This window comes from Mustela lutreola, chromosome 4, assembly GCF_030435805.1.
Source record: "Mustela lutreola isolate mMusLut2 chromosome 4, mMusLut2.pri, whole genome shotgun sequence".
Classification (NCBI taxonomy): Eukaryota; Metazoa; Chordata; class Mammalia; order Carnivora; family Mustelidae; genus Mustela; species Mustela lutreola.
Genome location: NC_081293.1, coordinates 39,298,687 through 39,314,202, shown reverse-complemented (window position 1 = coordinate 39,314,202; position 15,516 = coordinate 39,298,687). Strand labels below are relative to the sequence as shown.

The following is a 15,516-nucleotide window of genomic DNA, read 5'->3' as shown; positions in this document are numbered from 1 at the left end:
GTTAACTGCCATTGTGAAAGCTTGTTCTTGGCACAGCCCTTCATCAAGAGTCAACATGTGTTTATCAGAGCAGCCATAGAACTGGCCTCTCCTTCAATTGTAGCTCATTTTCGAAGTTGAATACAACTGGGTATTTATAGAAACCAGGGGCTCTGTTTATAAGGAAGCATTTGTTTTCACAGAGCAACTTCTGTACTAAGCGGCAAGTTTGCTGAAATGCAGTCAGCAGTTTGTATTGCAGTGTCTAAACACCAAGTTAGACTTTATTTGGCTCTATTTATATGAAGGCAGGCCTGCTGAGCTGGCAATAAGGACCAGATGATTATCTCCCAGTTTGGGAGGGCGCGAGGACGGCAGCAGTGTTTAGGAAGTACTGAGCAGTGAGGGAGTGTCAGGTAGCCTGGTAAGCACTGCTTCTAAAATGCCCCACCCCGACACCCAGACCCTGTGCCTATGTGACGCCTGTATGTGATGAGGCGTCATTCCCAGGATATTGTGTTGTAATGAATGGAATCCCTTGAGCTCTTAAAAGCAGAGCACTTTCTCTGGCTGCTGTTAGAAAAGGACATGAGAGACCAGAAGTAAGAGTGGACCTGTGAATGAGGAGGGATCCATGGGGAAGGCAGGTGGCTCCTGACTGACGTCCTGCAGGGTACCACATCCTGCCGCCGAGCTGAATGAATGTGGAAGTGTGTTCTTCCCCAGAGCCTCCAGAACGGAGGGAGACCCTGAGCAGAGGACCCCATCACACTATGTGTCTGATTCAGTGTTGGTGTGATTTTAAGCCACTAAGTGGGTGGCACTTTGTTAGCCAGCGTTAGAAATGTCATCTGGGTGGAAATGCTGTCCTTGTGGAGGAAAGGCCTTCCCTCTCGGGCACAGCCAGAGCTCCCACCTCTGAAACCTCTGCCGGCGGTGCCGCCTGCTCTCTAGACTGTGCCATCTTCTTCTTCTTCTTCTTTTGGTGTTTTGTATTTGTAGAAATAGAATAGTGTAGTGACTTCCAAATTATTTTGACCATGATTGTTAGTACAAAACATTTTTTACATTGAAACTCCATTTACTCAGAAACACAACTGAAAGAAAAACAAATTCCTCCAGGAGACTTAATCCTTAGGATGTCAGATGCATTCTGACATCTTCTATTTTATTTCATTTTTAAAAATTGTAGCTCATGACTCACTAACTCAGTTTGTTCACTGGCTTTTCCAGAGTTGGAAAATCAGTACAGTTGGCTATGCTTCTGTAGTTTTATTGTACTTCTTAAACTTTTGATCACATGTTATTTAAATAATGAATTTGTGGTTAGGAAATATGTGTTCATGGTAAAAAGGGTGTAATGGTTGGGAAGGATCTCCACTGAAGTCCTTGTTCCTCATGCCCAGGGGCCCTGGTCTCCTTCCACGTTTCAGAGGAAACCGCTGTTAGGAGCCTTGCAGTGTGTACCCTTCTGTTGATGAGTAGTTTGCATGGGCCAGCACCCAGGGCATGGCTGTCCCCTCTGCCTGTCCCTCTGTGTCCCCAGCACTGGGCAGAACATACTGCTTCGCTGTATGACCACCTCGTGTTCCTTTCTCTCAGTGTATTGACTCAGTCAGCTCTGGGCCCACGGGCACTGGGGTTATGCCAGGCGATTGCTCCCCCAAACAGTGCTTTCTGAGCAAACCTGTTTGTGCATATGTGTGAGGATGAATTCTGAAAGAAGAGTTGCCAGGGCAAAGTGAATGTGCATTTGTAGTTTAGTAATTGCCAGATTGCCATCTTATGGAATTGAGCAGTTTGCTTTCACACCAGTAGTGTAGAAGGATGGATGTTTTCCCACATTTTGCCAACACAGGTATCAGGTGATATAAAAAGAAAAAAACAGGCTTTTTTCTTGTTGTTGCTGATGGTATATCTCATTGTAGTTTTAATTTGTAGTTCTCATTGTAAGAGAGGCTAAGCATCTTATGTTTGGAGAGCCATCTGAATTGGGAAATCCTTTTCCTTTCCCATTTTTTCTGTTGAGTTTGAGGTTACTTGTAAACAGGAGCCCCACTTATCTCTTACCCTCCTTATCCAGTCGCTCTTCAAACTGCACCTGGCTTAAAAGCAAATGAACCCAACCAGACCATTTCTTGTGGCCCCGATACCTGTTGATGTAAATCAGATGGGTGAATTCACTTTTGTTGGGGGCCTGAGCCCCAGATGTTTAAAAGTAGCTTTGTCAGTAAAGGAAAAGAAGACCCACTGAGGGTTTACAGCAGAGAAGGAGGGAACGGTTGGTAGAGAGAGGGAGGTTGGGAAGTAACCTACTGGAAGGAGCAGGGAAAGGACATGATGCAAGAAGAGAGCTGGAGAAGGTCCGGCTGGTGTCCTGCAGTGAGAAAGTCCCTCTGATGTGAAATTGTTAAGTTCCCGGCATGAACGGAGAAATTACTTCATGAGTCTGTCATGATAGCCCGTTCTGTGGCAGCAAGCTCTCGCAAAAGGAAATGCCAGCTTCTACTAAAGCTATATGGAAAGTTTTCCTTTGGTTGTTTTTGGCAGCATTAGTAAAAGAATTTAAAACAATGAGTCTGATAGGAAGGACGACCCTCAAGTGACTTGAGTACTGACGATTGTCTAAAATTGTCATTCCTAAGAAATACAATCAACTGGGTTTAGGCCTAGATGCAATCCAGAGGTTTGTTTGCATAATTGATTACGACATCTTAAGAAGAGGGGATTTTTACGAAAATTTTTTTGTATTGAGATTGCTTTACATTCCTTTACAGGACCAGAAAATCTCTTGTTTGAGAACCAACGAAGAGCTTCTGGAACACAGGGCTTTAGTTCTTTCGACACATGGGAATGTTCTCATTATGAACATTTACACTTACTTTTATCAGCAACATTCCTGTGTGATCTGATCTTGTAGAAGAGAGAGGGTTCTCTCCTTTTCCCTTAAGGCAGACTGCTTAAGGCAACTACCTGCTGACTCATAGCCTCCCCCATGCCACCCGGCTGCTCTCCTCAGGATGAGCGGGAGAGCTGTTTAGTGCTTCAGGCCTCTGAGAGGGGCCTAGTGTTCCCTGACCTATCTTGACCTCCCCAGTTGGACCCTGGCACTGTATTTGAACTGTATATCTAGGCTACATTTTGTTCTTGCTGTTAACGATCAATCCAGTCTTTTAAATCCTCATCGGTAGGTTGATAGATTTTACTCAACTTGGTACCAGCAGCAAGTTAAGCTCTTTAAAATTGTTCATGCTGTGCTTTGGTGATCATTTGACATGTAGACTGGTTCTGAACTTCAACATGGGCTCCTCTTTAACTGGAAACAGCAGGAGCCTCTTATGAGATCTGTGATGGCCCCACAAATCTTGCTTGTTTTCTCATTCTTATTGGAGAAGGAGTCTGCCAGGGTAAGAAATTTCTTGGTTTGTGTGTCTGTCTGTCTGCATTTATTTATTTATAAAGATTTCATTTATTGAGATAATGGGAGAGAGAGAGAGAGAGATATGAGCGGGGGGGAGGGGTAGAAGGAGATGCAGACTCCCTGCTAAGCAGGGAGCCCCATGTGGAATTTGATCCCAGGACCCTGGGATCATGACCTGAGCTGAAGGCAGATGCTTTACTGAGACACCCAGGTGCCCTTGTTGGTTTGTGTTTATATCAAACAACAGAAAATAGATTTTTAAAATTTTCTTGAAACCTCGTGATCTAATGAGAAGAGAAAATTTTTCTCTATAACTGGGAGGCTTGTTGAGGCTTGGACATTACCTGTTGAAGGTGTCTCGTGGTATTTTTGTGGGATTAGATAGCATGAAATGAGGACGGGGACACAGAGAGAGGATGCTGAGACTATTCCTTTTTCCTGAATAAGCAGATCATGGACTTAGGACTGCTGCCACCAATTCACAGGCATGATGCTTTGCTGCAAGTACACAGGTGACTGTGCGGGTTCCCAGGGGTCCACCTGAGACATGGAATCCATGGGGAAGTGATCCCAGCTCCTGCTGTGGGTGTGGATCATCTCCCTGCTTCCTCAGTGCAGGCTTTGTTCTGCCCTGAGGCTCTTCCCTCCTGCCTCTAAGCACTCCCTTGTTTTGGGGCCCGTGATGATGTTCTCACAATCCCAGACTTCCCTTTTTGACCTGGGTCACTTGAACTCAGGACAGGAGTGAGAAGCCATTTTCTTTTGATTTCAGCTTCCCATCTGAGACCTGCCTCCTCCCAGGACACTGAATATTTTCCACATTCAGTTAGAACATGTAGGTTCTTTGGTGACTCAGCAGCTGTGCTAGTTGAGTACTACTGCATGGTTTTAGCACACACATGCAGTGTGATATCATGTAACTTCTTGGGCCAAGTTTCAGGTTGAGCTGGATTTAAAGTGATGTTTAGTTCTTCTGCTGGGGAACGGGAAGAGTGGTCCACTGAAGCCCTCAATCTGACTGCCAGGCCTGGCTCTTTCCCGACGTGGGTGCATTTACTGGGGAGGGCCGATGGAGAGAGCTTCTGGACAGTGGTGCTGCTGGCTTGGTGGCTGGTCCATGGCAGGGGTCCTGTAGCTTCAGTGCCAGGATGAGGGTGTGGCCCTGGGGGATGGCGCTTAGTGAGACTGGGGTGTTTTCCTCAGCGGGGGAATTGTGGAGCTCCTTCGAATGAAGGAGAAAGGCCGAAGGCCACTTGGGGAGGCCTGGGGAAGGTAGGGTGGGGAAGGTAGGGAGGTAATGTGGGCTTGCTCTTAGTACTGATTTCATGCGGCTGTTCACGTTGTATGGGGCAGATAGGCTGACTGTGTTAGGAGGGAGGAATGCATTTATGTGAATGCACAGGGTGCTCCGAGGGCCGTGGGAACTCAGGAATGTGCTCTAGAGAAGGCTTATTAGCAAGGAGTCTGCAGAGGGAGGCTCAGGTACACTCTTCCTGTTTCTTTCCACTGTGGTGCTCCTTCACCCTCCTAGAGCTCCTTTCTCATTTTGGCTTGTTTATCAACCCTCAGGGCCCTTGCTCTAGGTCGTGACACATTCTTTCAAATTTAAATTTTCTTGGTTCTTTTTCTTAACTCCCAATCCCATGATTAGAACTCTGGGGAACCTTCTGTGCTCACCCCCATCCTGGGCCCCAGGTTGAGTTACGTACGGATTGATGGCCCTGTGATCAACTAGTTTCCCTTCTGTGTAAAGAGATCCGGTGGGTAGCAAGGTTTCCTGGACCCAGTGTGAGGTGAGTAGTAGTAGTAACCAGCCACCCTGATTAGGATTACCCCCGGAACCAGGTTAAAGAGTGCCAGGTGGGGAAGGTAAGCGCTGGCAGGGATGGCCCCTCGTATTTCTTTTGCATTTGCACATACCGTCTCGTACTTGGTTTCCTCCTTTCTTCCTTCCTCCTTTCCCTTCCCTTCCCCTTCCCCTTCCTTCCTTCCTTCTTTGCTTCTTGTAGGCTTCCGGTGTGGGGCTTGAACTTAGAGGACCTGACCCTGAGATCAAGAGTTGCACGCTCTTCCGACTGAGCCAGCCAGATATCGCCCCCCTGTCTAGTACTTGATATCTTGACTATGTATGAACTAATTAAATTTAGATGCTCAGTAAATAAGGATCACTGAATCTGCAGGAGGTTGGTGTTGCCACTTTAGAGTCTCAGATAGTTCTTGGCTACGCTTTAACCCACACAGAACAAAAGAGTCCTGTTTGATTTGTCTCACCTCCGCACATCAGGACCTTAAATATGTATTACTCAGCAAGCAGTTGGAAATAGCAGGTGTTCTTAGATTCTCTGTCCATTGCCCTGCAGAAGGAGGTGGTGTTCACCGTCCCCTTTGCTCTTTCCTCTGAAATTGACCGGGGGTGTGTCGTTGCAGGCTGGGGGTTCTTCGTTGGCGTCGGCTCCGGTGTCCACCTTCCCTCGCTCTTCTGTCACGCCGTCCAATCAGGACATCTGCAGGTAACACTCTGCTTCACATGCTGGAGTGGTTCATGTGACATCCCGGAAATAAGCATTAGTGTCTGCAGGTTCTCGATTTTCCATTTGCTCGGTCAGTATACCTTTGCTGTAAACAGTTGGCTCAGTTTTCTGTGCTGTTTGCTCCCCAGGTTCCCACCCAAGTCTCATTTCTTCCCTTCGATGTCTGTTCTCCTTTAAGATTGTTTTTACTTTCTGTGCTTTTATTCCACTGTTCTCTGCATGCAGTTCCAGGGCAGTGTGTTCTGAGTGTTGTCACCACAGTCCCGTGCAGTCTGCTGTTGTCTTGAAAGCTCCTCCAGGCCCGAGTTCTCTGACACAAGGGCTCACTGTGACAGTTATCTGTAAAGACACATTGTCTAAGAGAAATTCCTGTGGTTCCGAATGGGCCCAGGCCTTGAAGCCTGCTGACAATACCAAAGCCAGAAGAACGCTAAAGTTCTCAAAATCCCTAAACGATGTGGGTGAGAAGGCCCAGGATACTGTGGAAAGTTTTGACTACGTGGAGAGAACTTGCTCCGAAGGGAAATTGATCCTCCCTCCAGATCCGGGTCTGAGAATTAATAGGTTCCATCAGAAGGAAAAAAGAGCACTGCATCACAAACCTCTTGGCAATTCCAAACATTCTTGTGTTTCCTCCCTTTCTGCCCATCGGTCAACTGCCTCAGAGGTGGACGCTGGCAAGGGGGGCATGCATGTCCCTCTTTTGGAAGAGAAAGCGGATGGCGATGCTGTGTCCCGGGGCCGGCGACTGCTCCAGTACCTGTTCTCGCTCTCACACGGCTCGAGTGCCAGCAGCCTGCACAGGTTCCAGGAGCTGGAGAGCTGTGCCGCCCACCTGCACACCACCAAGTCCTCTAGCGGGCTGGCAGGGAGCACGGGCTTCTACTCTGATGAAATGGGAGACGACGATGTCTTTGAGGACAGCACATCTGCAAAATGGAAGAGCAAGGTCCTGCGGGCGCCCCTCTGCTCAGTGGAGAAGGACAGTGACCTGGATTGTCCTTCTCCCCCCTCTGAAAAATGCCCCCCCATCTCTCCTGTGTCCACGTCAGGGGATGCCTGCAGGTTGGTTTGCCAAGAACCAGTGTTCTGGCCAGCTCTGCTCCCCATACCTCGGTGGCCTCATCTTGCTTTAATATGTGAAGTTTCAGGAAAATGAAGTTATGGGCGGTAGGTAGACGATTGTGGGTTGCTAGCTTCCTCCAGAAGAGTGGAGTATTGGTGTCATTTGACAAATTTTTATGAGCTGGGTCCCAAATAGTTTCACAGATGACAAAAGAGGAAGAAGCTACACATATTAAAGGCCAAGCTGACTCTTCTCAACCAAAAATAAGTAGACTTTGCTTAAGGAAGAGAGAAAATAGTTATTTCCAGTTTGCCAGCTCGAGGATCTAGTTGTTAAGCACTGGCTGCCCCTTCCAACCTCATTTTTACCCTTTGTTCCAATTGCGACACAGTGTGAATGGGAAGAGGCCAGCCTTCTGCAGTACCTTCCTTCCTTCTTTTTAACTCGGATGTGGCCACCTCTGCCTGGGTCCTGCTTCCACTTCCCACCTTTGTCTTCCTGTGTGCCGCATCCTTGTCTGGCCTCTAGAATCTTTAAGAATCTGCTTTTGGTCACCACGCTCATGCTTTCCCTCTTCCAACCTTTCCTTGGGCGCCCCTTCCGGGCCAGCTGTTAACCATTTCTAACAGTTGGATCAGAAACTCCTCTCACAGAAACAGAGAGCTGCGAGCATGGCCATGGCTGGGGCCCAGCTCCTGTCAGGCCACCTATCCCTACCTGTTCTTCAGCAGCTGGAACAGACCCTTCTGTGTCTCAAAAGTCTCTTAAGTTCCTTGAGGTTAGTGCTATGTCCTCTTGCATGCACTCTTAGAAATCATGAATGATTTAAAATTCTCACGTCCTCAAAAATGATTTTAAATTCTTGTGTCTTCAAAAAAGAAATGGCACCTTCTAATGGGGTTTATAGGTCCAGGAGAGGTCCTGTGTTTTTGCTGTGTACTGTCTGTGGGAGGCCGGAGACGTGTAGTGTGGTGTGCGAAGGTGACGTCTGTGATTACCGCCAAAAAACAAATTCATCATCTATTTAAGTCATTGGTATTTTTGGAAAGTAGAGTGCTGGTTCCCTTTTACATGGAAATTTTTCTTCTAATTGTTTTAACATGTTGTGAAGGATGCTTCCATGTTGCCTTAAATTTGGCTTTCGGTGAAGTTCTTAAATCTTACCAAAAATGACTGCTTTGTCATTTTTTATATTGTTTTTCCCTCTCTGATGTCAAATGCCATCCAGACTTTCCATATTGGTGCGGTAAGCTAGAAGTTTCTAGTTTGTAGTCACTGTCCACATCCGTGTTTGTGTGTTTTGTGCCTGTGGTCCTGTGATGTTTGTTGTTGAAAGTTTTCACTAGGGGACCAACCCTCCCCTGGAGCGTCCTCTTCTCTGGCACGCGGGTCTCCTGGTAACGCCTGGCTCTCCTCTCCCCGCAGGATCTGCCACTGTGAGGGGGACGACGAGAGCCCTCTGATCACCCCCTGCCGCTGCACGGGGAGCCTGCACTTCGTGCATCAGACGTGCCTGCAGCAGTGGATCAAGAGCTCGGACACGCGCTGCTGTGAGCTCTGCAAGTACGAGTTCATCATGGAGGTCAAGCTGAAGCCTCTGAGAAAGGTACACGGCAGGACACCTTTGGAAGTGCCCTTGCCTCACTGAAATGAGGGCCCGGGCAGAGTCAGCACCTCGGCGGAGGCGAAGCCTTGGACTCCTCTGTCGGAAGTGGGTGCTGGCGCGTGCATTCCTGCTACGGGCGTCATCCTTTCCAGGTCTTCTTTCCTGCTCCTTCCTCTTGGGAAGAAGCTCTTTCTAACCCTTCGGTCCTAAGGTGTTTTTCCGTCAAACTAAGACTGCTTTCTTGTCTGTGTCAGTCATGTGGCCGTTGATCACAGACTGTTTTGTGACATCTTAGCATTTAATTTTATATGTATTAACTGTTCGTGTCTTGTCTCTGATTAGGACTGTATATTACTAAACATTAGTATCTCTCTTCTGTGCAGAGCACATAGTTACTTGTTCGGTACCTGTGATAAGTATTTGCCAGTCAGTAAGGGGAGGGTGGGTGGGAAAAGAAAGGAACCGCAGGCCTTAGGGGCAACGCGACTCTCTCTGGGCCCCATGTCATGGCTCCCTCTGCACGGAGCCTCGTTTGACTTGTGCCTCCTGTGAAAATGGTTTAATGTGTTTGTTTATATGCCCAGCACGTGAGGTTTTATTTGGAAGAGTAAGACTTGTTCTTATCTCAGGATTTTGGAATGTGTATTCAAGGACAGTCACACAGTCAAATCACAACACATGACATAGCCAAGTGAAGGCTAGATTAAGTGGCACAGAGCATGTCAGACATTCAGAGGAGGAAGTACAGGCTATAGGCTGGAGCCTTGGGGAGGTGGAATGGTGGTTGTGTCACAGAATGTTTGGGTGTTAAAGCCGTTTCTGAAGGATCAGTAGGATTTGGAGTTAAGTGAAAGGAGTTTAGAGAGGTCCGGTTGTGTAGAGAAGCATACACCAAAACAGTGTGTGTGAGCATTGCGGGGCAGTGTGGAAGGCTTGGACTGAGTGTATCTTAGGAAATAGTAGGAGATCAGGGAGCAGGAGGGATTTGAGGAGGAAAGCCAAAAGAAGATACTATATAAAACCATAGCAGAAAGCATTCACGCTGTTGGAGAAGGCAGATGTAAACTACTTGAAGAATGTTTTGCCCCATGGAGACCATGTGATTTATTGGGTACCTACTCTGCGCTGGCCTCTCAAATGGGCCTGTAGCACTTTGACCGATGTAGATAATCCATGAGACTCTGTTCTCAGCTTGTCCTGCACAGATCTCTCTGGAAAGATGCAATGACTAGGGCTGGCCAAGGATATGTAGAGTGTTCACACTTTGTTCTTTTTCTCTACCCTTATGTGTTTTCTTCTGATTTGGAAAGCAGTAAATGAAAAAGAAAATCTGGCTCTTTGGAGTAAGTTAATGAGCTCCTAGAGGAGATGGGACTGGCAGAGCCTGCTTATACCAGGAACTCTTAGCATTGGTTTCAAGCTGTTGCTGCCAAAGTAGCAAAGGACCTGAAAGACCCGCGGATCCCCTTACCCAAGAATCCAACACTGCCACTGGATGCAAACAGCAAGAGGTTTATTGTCGCGCAGGTACCGGCGGGTGGTCGGCAGCTCCAGCTAACCGAGCACCCCGACCGGAGTGAAGCAGGGTCTTTTATAGGAAAGTACAAACGAGTTTTGGGTGGGGCGCAATTGATTGGTGGACAGTTTGAACTTTTGAAAAAGGCAAACTTGGAGTTTGCGGGTTGGCTCCAGGAACCCGCGCGCGCGAAGAGAGCGGCGGGGAGGGGGGAGTGAGCCACGCGAAAGGAGAGGTGGGGAATGGGAGCAAGAAGGGGGAAGGGAGGAGTGCCATCATGGCGTCTCTATTATTTCTATGAGCCACGCGGCTAGAGAAAGGTAAGAGAACAATTCACACAATTGATAACCTAACCTAATTTCATACCTAAAAGCCAGCGGTTTACAGAAAAGCAAACAAGCAGTTAGTTATCCTATCTATCTACTAGGGGAGGGGTCTATCTGGGAGAGGGGTCTTTCAGACCAAAGAGTGAGCGCCTCCCGCCATCACCTTCACGATGTAGTATGACCCATCTGCTAGTGTGTCGTGGTGTCATCAGCCCTCCTCCCCTTGCCCACACCAGTCAGCGAGGCAGGGAGGTCTCGTGTGTGCCACCTGGGTCAGGGGCCAACATGCTGTTTTCATCAGGATTGAAACCATAGAGGCCTTCAGCTAGCCATGGGCTGTCTGCCTGCAAGAATAAGCAGACAGGAGGATTGATACCTGGTTATGGTTCATAGCTCATCTTGATCCCAGCTTCTTTTCATTGCATGAAAAGTTGGCTGTCGACAGAATACCAGTGCCTGGTACCTGGTTGGTTTAAGGAGAATTACATTTGGTATTTGGGAAAATTCATGAAGTCTGGGGAAAGGGGAGGGGCAAGAAAGCCAATCTTACCCATCTACAATGCTCTCACCCCCATTGTTGCCCTTTCCATTGGGGTCCTGCACCTCATGCTCTGTGTGTGGTCTTTCCAGTGGGAGAGGTTGCAGATGACGGCCAGTGAGCGCAGGAAGATCATGTGCTCGGTGACGTTCCATGTCATCGCCATCACCTGCGTGGTCTGGTCCTTGTATGTGCTCATTGACCGTACCACCGAGGAGATCAAACACGGACAGGCAACAGGTATGTATGTGCTCAGGGTGAAAGATGAGGGCAGCGTAGACATCCTGGATAACACACAGGGGTTCTAAGATTGGGGCATCGTTCCAGATCGGTTTTTAAGTCAGGCTTCAAATATCTGGAATTCTGGAGTGGGGGCATCAGTTAAGAGGCACCAAGCATCCTTTTTGGATGTTTCTCTTGCTGTGGTGAGCACTTCTTTAAAAACCCAGTCAGAAGAGATCAATCAGGGAGAAGAGAAAGAGAGAGTCTCCTGGAAGAGCAGCAGGATAAGAGAATGGACACCCTCTGCCTCCCCACTTAAGATGAAACAGGATTTGATGAGTAAAGATTCCATTGGTTATGTGAAGGTCAGAAGTTGTGTTTTATTTATTTCAGGTCTTAAATTAGGTCTGTGGATAGGCTAACCAGGTTTTTCCCCTTTCAGGAATCCTAGAGTGGCCCTTTTGGACTAAACTGGTGGTTGTGGCCATCGGCTTTACCGGCGGACTTCTTTTTATGTACGTTCAGTGCAAAGTGTACGTGCAATTATGGAAGAGACTCAAGGCTTATAACAGAGTAATCTATGTTCAGAACTGTCCAGAAACAAGCAAAAAGAATATTTTTGAAAAGTCTGCGCTAGCAGAAGCCAACTTTGAAAATAAAGATGGACGTGGAATCTGTCATTCTGACACAAACTCTTCTTGTTGGACAGAACCTGAAGACACTGGAACAGAAATCGTTCATGTCTGATTTTGTGGAGGAGTAGTTTTCCTAGGCATCAAAGAAAAGCTGAAGGAAATTGTTTACTGCCAATTGTGTACCTTTTCTTATGTCCTTTAATAGCATAGACCGGGCAGGTGACTGTTTTAATGGCTTCTCTTTTTCTAAACCCTCCTTAGTGAATCTTCTGGAAAGCCCTCACGTTGGCTGTGCATGGCCGGGTTCCACTTCTGCCAGCATTTGCATGGGAAGGGAGGTCCCTGTGATGCTCTATGATGGGTTGCTGGCTGTTCTGGCCCATGAGCAGAATGAGAGAATAAAATGCCAAACCCAAGGGAAGAGCAGGAGCAGGGTGGCACCCTGGCCTCGAAGCCTGGCCTCTCCCGGTTGGCAGCAGTCCCTACCCGGGCACAGAGTGTTTGGGAATGTCTAGCCATGATGAGAGGATTTCCCTCCTCCCTGAGAAGAGCGTGGGGAGCTGAGCACCTCTGCCAGGGCTGCCACTGACCGTTTTCCTGAGCAGATGGGGTTATAGTGCTCTCTGCATGGTGGCGAGTGATTCACTAAGCAAACAGCACTTTACAAAAAGAGAATCTTTATTTTGTAATATGTGTGCCCAGTGGGATTGACATTTAAAAGAACATCTCATTTAGAAGCCTTCCTTTCATTATCTCTTTTACATTATAATAATAGATCTAAAACCCTCTTTGCCTTATATATTCTAAGAAAACTGACATCTACTCTGTGTCCATAAAAGGGACTTGTGGCTCTAAAGCAAGGACAAACAGATCGGAGGCTTTTTCCTGACATTTCATGGGAATTAGTGGATGCCGCATGGCAATTTGAGCCTAATTCTTGTGGTTTCAAGCCTATTTTATGACAAGTGTTTATGTCACTGGCCTTCCCCAAACATTTCTTTTTGGTCAACTTTGAAAAAGAAGGTTTTGTGAGATCTAAACAAAAGGAAGCAAGTGAGTAATTAGAACAAAACTGAATATTTAGAAACGACTCCTTTCCAGACAAACCTCTCCAGTTTGTGAGACTTCACTGAATGAGTAAGTGTGCACTGCCCTGGTCTGGGGCATGGCCCCAGGGGGTGCTCCTTGGGTGCCTGCCACCTTGGACGGCTTCTGCTTCGGGGGAGGTTCTGTGGATCGCTGGCCCAGGCAGAGAGACAGACGGGCTGGCTCTGGGACGAAGGCCAGGAGTGAGCAGCAAACTGCCATTGGCCCATGGTCACTGCCCCCAGCCATACCTCTACCTATTTATCGCCTTAACTGGACTGCACAGAGAGGATTCTTGTGATCAGTTCGTTCTGTCGTCAGGGATTATTTCCTGTACCATTTTCATAAGACAAAACCAAAATCACTACCATCAAATGGCCTTTGTCCCTTTAAAAAGTCTGCTTAAAATTCTGTTTTTAAAAAATGAGTTTCACTTCACCAGGAAAATAGGAGTCAACTCCAGGAAAACAGGCCAGGAGGGTCTGCAGTGTAACACAAGCGTGCCCGGGTACTTACTCTCCGGGCGACTCTGCATGTGTAAGCCTCCTCTGAGGGGAAGAGTGCCCGGGGGCCCTGCCCTCAGTCCCCTGAACCTTAGCTGACTCTGCTGTCCTGCTAAGAGGATGAAGCAAACACAAGACGATCCCTTTGCCTTTCAGAGTGGAAGTGCTCTGGTTTGTTTTGAAAGCCTGGAGGAGGCTGAAGTGCAACTAAGCTCTGGGGGAGGGTAGCTTTGTCCTGCCTCTCTTCCCATCCTGTGTGTCATTTGTTGGCATCACGGACCCTGGTCTAAGGAGCTGCCCCATTGTGGCCTTCCTCTGGCCATCCCCTGAAAAATAGGTCAGCCTGCTCGCTCTCTCCGCCTCCCAGGCCGCGTCCAGTCCGTGCCCGTGTTCACTGTGCCCCAAAGTGCAATTACCCACACCCCGTCTCAGCCTGGGGATGGCCGGTAGCTACACAGTATCTCCACTCAGGGGAGCTGAGTCCTGGGCTGGCCCTACCTGTGCCCCTTAGGAGCTGCCCAGGGAAGGCCCCTTGTCCCTGCCCTCTTACAGCAGATGAGCAGTCCTGTGAAGACTGGGATTGATTTTTAAGTGGGATTCCTTCTCCTGTCCCTGATGGAACCCCTTGCACTGAACTTGAAAGTCACTAGATTTCTCGCAGAGAGGAAAGTGTGCTTAGGTAGGGACAGCCTCTGGGCAGCCCACCTGTCATGGCTGGCACCCACTATGGCAGAGGTGCCTTTATAACCCATGACTGCTGTGTTGCTCCCGTGCCTGACCAAATTCTCATGTGAAACCCTCACTTCTTTTCAGGAAGGCCTAATACCATCTTATCACCTCCACCAAGGTCCTAAAAAAAAGCCTTCTGCCTGGGGACGGTCCATCCCACATCTTTCTTTCCTCGCCTGGGATGGCACACACATGCTCCCTTGCCTTTTTCTTTTCTCGTAGGTTCTAGTTGAGCACCTCTGACTCCATTCTCAGTCTCTGCTCTAATCACTAACCCCCAGAGGTGGACCCTGGAGGCCCAAGCTCTGGAAAGGTGGTGCTCTGCTGCCATCTAGTGGGCGCAGCGGATCTGCCGGGGGTTCCTTTAGTCGTAGCACCTTGCCTTCGAGTTTTTTTTTGGGGGGGGGGGTATTTATTCCCCAGTTTCCCCTTATTCTGCACGTGGCTTTGGTGGGCAGACAACAGTTGGCTGAACCAGAAATGTGGGATGAGCTGGTGGTCTCAGGGCCTGGAGGCTGGTACTTGGGGGGCCAGGCCAGGAGGAGAAGGAAGTGGCTTCCTGGGTGTTGCCAGTCAGCCCTCTCTGATTTGGCCTCTGTTCCCTCAAAAGTTGGCCTGAGCACTTCCAACTTTGGCTGCCAGCAGGAACTTAGTTTTTGCGCCAGAGTGGATTTTAAGAAATTCTAGAAACTATCAAAGGCCTCTTCCATCTCCTCCTTTTCTGCCTCATTCCACTCTTTTCAGTCTTATGGGTCTGCTCTTCAGCCTTGCTGGTGTGCCCCACCTGATTGCAGACATGCAGGCCACAGGCAGTGGGCCAGTTCCAGAGCCTCAGGTAGGGCCTGCACAGCTGGGGCTGCTGCTGCTGCCCGGTGGGTTGGCTGCAGGGCTGGAGGGGCCCTGGGAACCCACAGGGCCAGGAGCCGTGATGCTGTGCATTTGGCCCGAAGCAAAGACACTTTCTGAATACTTTCCCTTTTGAATCTGATTTGAAATATGCAGCTTCCCTCTCCAGCCCAAGGAAGGATGGGAACATAGGGAAGTAAAAGCATTTATCTTTGTTTTGGACATAATTAAGTTGTGCAGCTCTTCACCTATTTACAGGCAATGTTTATAGAAAGCTGATTGTTAATAAAAACCAAATTTACACTGGCATGTGTGGTGTAGTTTCTAAAAGACACTTCACATTGGAAGATTTTCTTAACTTGTGAAGTTTCTAGTTATCTGAATGTCTGGTTTTGTATCCTTTTGTGTATGTTCACTGTTTCTCAGTATTACTTGAATCATTCTCTAGGGGGCTTGTTTGTGTTATACATGGGGGTCTAATTGCAGCAATAAAGCATCTCTTTACAAAGGGA

The 15,516-nt window shown here is 48.1% G+C and overlaps 1 protein-coding gene across 8 annotated transcripts in view; it reads left to right on the top strand.

Annotated features, from left to right (window-relative positions):
• Nucleotides 1–15,516, top strand: part of MARCHF8 (membrane associated ring-CH-type finger 8) — a 135,537-nt gene extending 120,021 nt beyond the window's left edge. For 6 of the 8 annotated variants that reach the window (XM_059169601.1, XM_059169597.1, XM_059169600.1 and 3 more), the window contains 5 exons: nucleotides 5,828–5,910; nucleotides 6,157–6,996; nucleotides 8,423–8,603; nucleotides 11,076–11,223; nucleotides 11,648–15,516. In XM_059169601.1, the coding sequence (XP_059025584.1) occupies nucleotides 5,828–5,910; nucleotides 6,157–6,996; nucleotides 8,423–8,603; nucleotides 11,076–11,223; nucleotides 11,648–11,952 (1,557 nt within the window). In that variant the 3' untranslated portion in view covers nucleotides 11,953–15,516. Of the gene's footprint in view, nucleotides 1–1,904; nucleotides 3,387–5,827; nucleotides 5,911–6,156; nucleotides 6,997–8,422; nucleotides 8,604–11,075; nucleotides 11,224–11,647 lie in introns of those variants that run through there. The other 2 variants (XM_059169602.1, XM_059169605.1) reach the window with 2 other exon arrangements.